General features: G+C 48.3%; 3 protein-coding genes across 3 annotated transcripts; all 3 read left to right on the forward strand.

Annotated features, from left to right (window-relative positions):
• Window positions 1-302: 302 nt before the first annotated feature.
• Window positions 303-1220, forward strand: TbgDal_VIII4750 (hypothetical protein, conserved; the record flags this gene model as incomplete). The annotated part of the gene is made up of 1 exon (XM_011777508.1): window positions 303-1220. One exon carries the CDS (start codon window positions 303-305, stop codon window positions 1218-1220), a length of 918 nt encoding a protein of 305 aa, XP_011775810.1.
• Window positions 1221-1852: 632 nt separating this feature from the next.
• Window positions 1853-3505, forward strand: TbgDal_VIII4760 (hypothetical protein, conserved; the record flags this gene model as incomplete). Its single annotated transcript, XM_011777509.1, has 1 exon — window positions 1853-3505. The coding sequence occupies one exon, from the start codon at window positions 1853-1855 to the stop codon at window positions 3503-3505; it is 1653 nt and encodes a 550-aa protein (XP_011775811.1).
• A 1319-nt stretch (window positions 3506-4824) lies between these two features.
• Window positions 4825-9102, forward strand: TbgDal_VIII4770 (kinesin, putative, (fragment); the record flags this gene model as incomplete). Its single annotated transcript, XM_011777510.1, has 1 exon — window positions 4825-9102. A coding segment is annotated over one exon (4278 nt), but the record flags the coding sequence as incomplete, so codon positions are not given.

The following is a 9102-nucleotide window of genomic DNA, read 5'->3' on the forward strand; positions in this document are numbered from 1 at the left end:
ATGCATGTGTATGCGTGCAAGGAGAACCTCCCTCTCGTTTTGGCGCCTCTGTGCCAATATTACAGTGTCCTTCTCTCCCCCATCTTGCTCATCGTTTTGCGTATGGTCGCTTGTCGGCGGGTTGCGGTGGCTCAATTTGTCGGTCATGCCACATACTTGTAGGGGAAGGCCGTTACGTGCCGATACATAAGCGATTTTTTTTTTTTTTTTTTGCGTGGTGAAGTGGTGCAACCCCACTGGGTCACGCGTTGTTTACCCCCGATAGGGGCTGTCACCTGTGCGTAGGTTAATATATCGTGGGCATGTTTCAAAGGGCTAGATTTCTCCTTTTACCAATAGATGATGTCTTGCCTGCCGGTAGTCGTTGGTCGCGTGTGACAGCACTGCCAACGTCGCACGCTCACCCTTCCGGTGCGTCTCGGGCTTCCCGTACAGGGCCGGTCACAGCCAATACCACCTCAGCGCTACCGCCAACGCCTTACATAACCTTCATACCCACCCTTCACGTGGCATCGGTGAAATTTTATGACGCCGTTCTTGATTACATGAGGGAATCCGTGGAAAAGAACAGTAATGTCATCGTCCTATTGGAAGGTATCTGCGATAACAAGGAGGGAAGAACACAGCAGATGGACGAATACATTCAAATTTCACGGAGTGAGGAGTTACGTGCCGCCATGCTTGAGAAGGCTGAGAAAAACACACTGTACAATGACGAAACTATTCGTACAATTTGTGATGAACTGGCTGTCAACTACGATGTTCTGAGCAGAGAGTTGGAAACAGTTCGTCTGCAGGAATGCTACCTCCGCCCGAAAATGGCTGCCCTTGTGGGGAAGAATCTTTGCAACGAAGCCGATATTGACATGGAGGAAGTTGAAGCCCTGATGTTGGAAGGGGATAACAATGATCATAGTGGAAGCTATGGCGCTTGCGGCAGCGGGTCTGTCGTACCAATCACTAGCATCGGTTCCCATCCCGCGGTGCGCCGAAGTCGTGAGATGAAAGTTGCGCGCAAAGCGCGTGCAACCTGTGTTGATTGGTTGAAGCATGGCGTGGCCGGTGAGGTAATTCTTCCCTGGGGAATATACCATGTTGAAGGCATACAGCGTAACGTGCTGTCGTTGAATGCGCAGGACGAGGGAATTGTATTCGTTGAGAGTGGTAACGATATTCGCCATGTGCCGTTTGGCATTCACAGAGATCTTTTGGTTTTGTGAGTGAAATATCTCTTTAAACCCTGCGTTCCTTCGACTCTCTTGCACCCCGTTTTCTGAAGTTTCAAAAGTTCATGTTTTTCAGCCTTATTAACGTGTTGCCGCAGGCTACGATGCATTATAGCAGACGGGCACAGTGCCGTATTTGTCGTTCCACATATGAGGTGGGGTGATGCGATCAAGTTTCCATCTACCTTTCCCAAGGGGAGTTTCTACTTGGCGGGCTGGTGGTCCGCCGGTTGCCTACCATTTTGTTGGTTCTGACATTATTTGGCATTGTTGTTTTATCTACTTTTTTTTTTCACTTGTTGCTTTCCTCATGCTCCTTTCTACCTCTTTACATATGTGTGTCTACGTGTCCTCTGTGAACACGTGTCGCATACTTCGCTTGCTCATATGGTTGTAAGGGAATACTTATTTGGAGAGTCGCATCCCTCTACACGGACTTCGGGATCTGGTGACTCTGCCCGTCTCCTGGGGTTATTCAGTTCATTCCTTCGTCCCCGTAGGCACTTTGGACGGAAAAACAAGCCTTTCCCCCTTCTAAGGTTGTATTCCACCCTTCACATCGTTGTGTACATAAGGCGCGTCTTTGAGGGCTCCGCTCGCGTGCTTGCCCCTTTTCTTAACGGTTGATGGGATCCTGCTGCGGAGCGAACGCGATGCCAGTGGTGGATAATAGTGAGAACTCTAAACCCCAACGGAAGCGCAATGTTACGTTTTCAACGTTTCCCGCCCTCGATATTGAAGTTCACCGACCCGGGGGGGATGCGGACAGTATGCTCAGTCTAACCCGCAGAAGCAGTACTTTTCCAATGGATCAGACCATGTACACTGTTAGTGAGTTCAACGCCACCGTAGCAGACACTGTGCGCAGTTTAAATCTAACTCCCCGGGATGATGTTGGTAGAAGCCTGGTGACGAACGGTCTGGATGAGGTTAGTGAGCGAGACGTTGACAGCTTCGTAGATGACGTTCTTCATATAGGTCTGTTAGATTCACTTGTTACGGTTGAGGAGCGCGTCGGCAACGGTTACGGCCTTGGCAGCAGGTGCCTATCTCCCTCTGGGGGACTCGGAGGACCTGTGTGGCTTTCGAAGGAGCAGTTGCAGTACTTAGAGAGAGCTCCGGACACTGCAGAGCGACTTGCTCGTCTAGCAGAGCTTGAAGAAATGTCGCGCCAAGAGATTTTTGCGGCGTGGTTGATGAATTCTACCCTCCTGAAGATGGGGGCGGCACGGGTTATACCAACAATCCGGCGTTGCCGAGCGGCGAATGAGAAGGCGTCTAAGAATAGAGATGTCATCGTTATCCACGCCAAAGACATTAACGTGCGTGCTAACGACGATCCAGGCCTAGAGAGAAACTGGAACTCGCCCCGATTTGAGGCTCTTGGCCACACTGGCTCCTTTTCGCCTCCTGATGAGTCCGGTGTGGATGAACCGTCACCCGAAGTAACGGAGCATTACCAGATATTGGCGTTGACGGGACGCGCCGTCAACGTAAAGAACAAGGTTCGTTCGCACATCGTATCGGATACGTGGGATTTCCTGTCGAGATGCGAAGCCTCCGAGGTTCTTAACAAGGGCGATGTGTTTTTTAGGTTCGTCTGTAGTCCGATTACGAACTTAAGTGAAGATAGTCTCAAAATTATCGACACCTTGATAAACCTGTCCAGCTTCAGAGATGAGTTGGGGGAGAACAACGTGCCAAGAGTAGATGTCTATTCTAATGAAGAGCAACGGAAATACGTCTCTATTTTGGTGAAAACGATGAATTTGTTACCAGGTGTGTCTATTTCCAGCATAACACCCGAACTTGTTGCAAGCCTTGACTATCAGCGTAGCTGTCAGCCTGGTGAAAATAAGTTTGAACCGAGCGATGACCCACACACTTTTAGGCAGGTCAAGACCTTGATTAGGTTTATATATAGTATAACCATTCAAATGAAGGTAAGCGAAATAACAGATTCCAACGTGCTCCTTAATCTCAAGGAGATTGATGGCATGGTTCCCGCCAAAGCGTTGATGCTGGAGCGAACAAAAAAAAACATAATGTCATCCGACTCCACGGTGAAGGTTCGTTCTTTTCTGCTGTATTATCCTGTGAATGAGGGCGTGCTCGTTAATAACCAAACCATTGTTATAAACAAGTCTCTCCCTCGTGTCGCTTCGAAGCTTCTCCAGACGTTTGGTTCCCAAGGCGCCTCGGATGCAGTGAAAACGGCTGTGCAAACACGAAATTACTTCTTTAATCGCTTCGGGGATGGCAGGACGGGGGGAATTTGATTGTTATATTATTATTATTATTTTTTTTTTGGTACCCCCTTCATTCCCTCCATTTTTTTTTTGTGTGTGTGCATAGACGTCTGATATTGTGCCAATGCAACCAGCTGATGGATGTAGCTCGCGGTACATACTTTGCGTGCACCGTGGTGGTGCCGCTACATGTAAGCAGAGGAATGGAGCGATGAGAAAACAAGCGAGGGAAGAAAAGGTAGAGGGCTATAGGTTATAGGAGTGGGGCAGATAATTCGTTATATTTATTTTTTTGTTGTCAATATTGTTGTCTTTCTTTAGCGCTGTTGTGGATGCGTGGGTGGCTTCGGTCTTGTTGCTGATTGGTCCGAATGTGTTGTGCACGTTCTTACACATCCAATTGTTCTTTCGCTACGAATACGCACACACACACACACACACACACACACAAGTACATGTATGTATGCATGCATTCCTCCTTGCAGTACCTGAAGTCAGAGAATGTAACGAGTATACTGAATGAGGACCGTAAGGAAGGGGGTTAGGGGAGAAAGAATGGAGAAGCTTGAAGTTTGTACTCGCGTTGCGTGTTCATGCCGACGGGATGTGAATGAGCACAATGCCGAGAGTTATTCGGATGCTACCGGCTATCATGAATCGGGGCCGTCGGTGGAGAATTAATTTCATGATGCTCACACGCTCGACTACGTGGTGGTAAGTGGTGGATGTGGAAGGAGTGCCCTTTGTGGTGTTTGGAGAACTTCACACCCTTCCCCTTCCTTCCTTCCGTTTATCTCACTATTACTTATCCATTGTTTGTGGTTTCATAGTTTCGCCTTTCAAAATATATTAAAGAATAGCAGGCTGACGGCTTGTGCTTCATATTTACCCCTTTGGGATGCTCTTCGCTTTCCCTCCTCCTGTCGTCACTTGTCTTGACCCTCTCTTTCTACCACCCAAAAGCCCTGCGATTGCTTTTTGTACCGGTCTCCGACTCAGTCTGCTGAGACTACAGTTGCTGTCCGTTCTCAGGTGTCCTTTCATTCCCCTTTTGCACGTCTTTTTTTTTTTTTTTAGCTAGCCGTCAAGTGGCGCAGTTTATTTACCGAGCAGTGCCCATTCTTCGTTGGCGTGCTGTGCAGGTCCACGCCCCACATCGCTCGAAGGAAAGGGGAGTGGAGTAGCGAAGAAGGAGCGGAAGAACACGAAAGAAAGGGCTTCACACACCTCATTGGAAATTTACTTCGGGGTGCTGTTTTCCCCGTCTTTACCTACCGTACACAAGTTTCCCTGCCATATCTGGCCGCTGTGAGTGGAGAGAGCGATAAATTTTTGCTTTCTGAGGGATCATGGAGTACAAGCGATGCAACTCAAGCCGCACGACGGCGAGCATCAGTCGATCTCCTCAGCTACGCACATCTGCCACGTCAACACCAGTGCGCAGCGCGACACCAATGCGTACCCCTACATCGGCACGGAGTGGTGCTTCGAGCGCGCGCCGTACCTTGACGGGTACAGGTACAGGGAGCGGAGCATTGAGAAGCGTAGGCTTGGATGGCGCCTCCCCGAGGGCGAAAGGACCTGGTTTACCACGACCCATCGCCTATAAACGTAGCGGGACAGCTACCAGCGGCGGTCAAGTGGACAGCGGCAACGATATGAGCGTGGTTAGCAGCAGGAGTGCAATCGGCGACAGCCCCAAAGGAAAGCGCGGGGCGCACAAGCCCGCAGTGGCAAAAACCGGCGGAAACGGACGTGTCAACGTCTATGCTCGAGTGCGTGCCTTCTCTCCAGCTGAAACAGCGGATAATCAGCATTCGGCGGTGCATCTGAGTGACAACAAGGTGGAGGTTGTTGTGTCCCCCAAGAGCGTTTACACTTTCATGCTTGACGGGTGCTTTTCGAGCACTGGTTCCCCGTCGGATGAGGGCTTCGCATCACAGAGCAGTGTTTTCGATGCCATTGGCCGGCCACTGGCTGAGAACGCTCTAGCAGGTTACAACGCCGCAATTATGGTTTACGGACAAACTGGAAGCGGCAAGACGTACACGATGTTCGGCCCTCCAAAATCGTTGGGGACGGAGGAGCAGGGCCTTGTGCCACGAGTGTGTAATATGATCTTTGAGCGGGCTGATGCTTGCTTTCAGAAGGGCATCACATGTCGTGTGTGCGTGTCTATGCTTGAAGTGTATCTGGAAGACGTGTTTGATCTGTTCAGCAACCGCAAACAAGTGACAGTGCGGAAGGACTATTTGGACAATTCCTTTCATGTTGTTGGGGCTAAGTCCATCCCTGTGAGGCAGTATAAGGATGTTGAAGAACTGTTGCAAAGGGCAGAGGCACTTCGAACATTTGCTGCGACCGCCATTCACGCTCGCTCCTCTCGTGCGCACGCACTGTTTCAACTAGAGTTGTACACTACCTTCGAGTCGACAGACATCGCGCCTCGTACGGCTAAGATTCTTCTGGCCGACCTTGCTGGGTGCGAGCGTATTAAACTTGCCCAAACAGAGACGGGCATTCCCTTTGAGGAGGCTCGGAACATCAATCTTTCGCTACTTTCATTGGGTTCATGCATTGAGGCTGTTACCATGCGTAAGGGATCGAGTCAAAACATTCCTGAGTTCCGTAATAGTACTCTCACTAAGTTGTTGAAGGAATACTTGGGTGGAAACAGCGTGTCTTCTATCGTTGTAACCGTTGGACCCAGCGTGCGCGATGCTCGTCTCAGCGTGCAATCGCTTCGATTCGCTGACCGTGCCATGAAGGTCGTGACTCATGCTAAGATAAACACAGTGAAACCCATTACTGAGTTTGATGATGCAGATGGTTCCGAAGACAAGGTGCGTGAGGCTTATAACAAAAAGAAAGAGGCATTACACGTCGAGTTTCAGGTGCAGAGCGAGTTGCAGAAGCTGCAGAATAAGATCACAATTTTGGAGTGTCAGCTAATGAACTCTGTGGATGACGAAGTTGTCGCTCGACTCCAGGAGGAAATATCTACCTATCAGAAGTCGCTTGCTGATGCTGACTTAGAGCTGCAGCAGCAGCGTCGTGTATTGTATGACAGCGAGGTGATGCTAGAGGAGCAACTAAAGGAACTGAACACGAGGATGCAAGAAATGATAGAGGAAAACGAAGAGACAACAGAAAACCTCTTGGCCGAATGTCGAAAAAAACACACGGAGCGGCTTGAGGTAGAACAAAAGCGGCACGAAGAGGAGGTGGATGTCCTTTTAAAGAGTCACGAATTCGAATTGGAGAGAATCAACCAGCTTCTTCAAGATTCTGACACGAAATGTGCCGAACTCACGACCACCTTGTTCAAAACTAAAGAGGATCTTCGCAAAACAGACGGTCTGGTAGATGAGATGCAGATGGCACTTGAAGAGCTTGGGGAGGCATCAAAGGCAACTGAGACTGAGCTTTACGGTTATGTCGAGCAGCTTCGCAGTGAAAACAGTCGATTAAGCACCGCAATAGACACTCTCCGCCAACAGTTGAAAGAATCTGAAGCATCCGTTGAAGATCGTGACAATCGTCTAAAGGAACATGAGACATCATTGGATACCCTCCGCCAACAGTTGAAGGAATCTGAAGCATCCGTTGAAGATCGTGACAATCGTCTAAAGGAACATGAGACATCATTGGATACCCTCCGCCAACAGTTGAAAGAATCTGAAGCATCCGTTGAAGATCGTGACAATCGTCTAAAGGAACATGAGGAATCATTGGATACCCTCCGCCAACAGTTGAAAGAATCTGAAGCATCCGTTGAAGATCGTGACAATCGTCTAAAGGAACATGAGACATCATTGGATACCCTCCGCCAACAGTTGAAGGAATCTGAAGCATCCGTTGAAGATCGTGACAATCGTCTAAAGGAACATGAGACATCATTGGATACCCTCCGCCAACAGTTGAAGGAATCTGAAGCATCCGTTGAAGATCGTGACAATCGTCTAAAGGAACATGAGACATCATTGGATACCCTCCGCCAACAGTTGAAGGAATCTGAAGCATCCGTTGAAGATCGTGACAATCGTCTAAAGGAACATGAGACATCATTGGATACCCTCCGCCAACAGTTGAAAGAATCTGAAGCATCCGTTGAAGATCGTGACAATCGTCTAAAGGAACATGAGACATCATTGGATACCCTCCGCCAACAGTTGAAGGAATCTGAAGCATCCGTTGAAGATCGTGACAATCGTCTAAAGGAACATGAGACATCATTGGATACCCTCCGCCAACAGTTGAAAGAATCTGAAGCATCCGTTGAAGATCGTGACAATCGTCTAAAGGAACATGAGACATCATTGGATACCCTCCGCCAACAGTTGAAGGAATCTGAAGCATCCGTTGAAGATCGTGACAATCGTCTAAAGGAACATGAGACATCATTGGATACCCTCCGCCAACAGTTGAAGGAATCTGAAGCATCCGTTGAAGATCGTGACAATCGTCTAAAGGAACATGAGACATCATTGGATACCCTCCGCCAACAGTTGAAAGAATCTGAAGCATCCGTTGAAGATCGTGACAATCGTCTAAAGGAACATGAGGAATCATTGGATACCCTCCGCCAACAGTTGAAAGAATCTGAAGCATCCGTTGAAGATCGTGACAATCGTCTAAAGGAACATGAGGAATCATTGGATACCCTCCGCCAACAGTTGAAGGAATCTGAAGCATCCGTTGAAGATCGTGACAATCGTCTAAAGGAACATGAGACATCATTGGATACCCTCCGCCAACAGTTGAAAGAATCTGAAGCATCCGTTGAAGATCGTGACAATCGTCTAAAGGAACATGAGACATCATTGGATACCCTCCGCCAACAGTTGAAGGAATCTGAAGCATCCGTTGAAGATCGTGACAATCGTCTAAAGGAACATGAGACATCATTGGATACCCTCCGCCAACAGTTGAAGGAATCTGAAGCATCCGTTGAAGATCGTGACAATCGTCTAAAGGAACATGAGACATCATTGGATACCCTCCGCCAACAGTTGAAAGAATCTGAAGCATCCGTTGAAGATCGTGACAATCGTCTAAAGGAACATGAGACATCATTGGATACCCTCCGCCAACAGTTGAAAGAATCTGAAGCATCCGTTGAAGATCGTGACAATCGTCTAAAGGAACATGAGACATCATTGGATACCCTCCGCCAACAGTTGAAAGAATCTGAAGCATCCGTTGAAGATCGTGACAATCGTCTAAAGGAACATGAGACATCATTGGATACCCTCCGCCAACAGTTGAAAGAATCTGAAGCATCCGTTGAAGATCGTGACAATCGTCTAAAGGAACATGAGACATCATTGGATACCCTCCGCCAACAGTTGAAAGAATCTGAAGCATCCGTTGAAGATCGTGACAATCGTCTAAAGGAACATGAGACATCATTGGATACCCTCCGCCAACAGTTGAAAGAATCTGAAGCATCCGTTGAAGATCGTGACAATCGTCTAAAGGAACATGAGACATCATTGGATACCCTCCGCCAACAGTTGAAAGAATCTGAAGCATCCGTTGAAGATCGTGACAATCGTCTAAAGGAACATGAGAAATCATTGGATACCCTCCGCCAACAGTTGAAAGAATCTGAAGCATCCGTTGAA

The sequence above is a fragment of the Trypanosoma brucei genome, chromosome 8 (assembly GCF_000210295.1).
Source record: "Trypanosoma brucei gambiense DAL972 chromosome 8, complete sequence".
Taxonomy (NCBI): domain Eukaryota; phylum Euglenozoa; class Kinetoplastea; order Trypanosomatida; family Trypanosomatidae; genus Trypanosoma; species Trypanosoma brucei.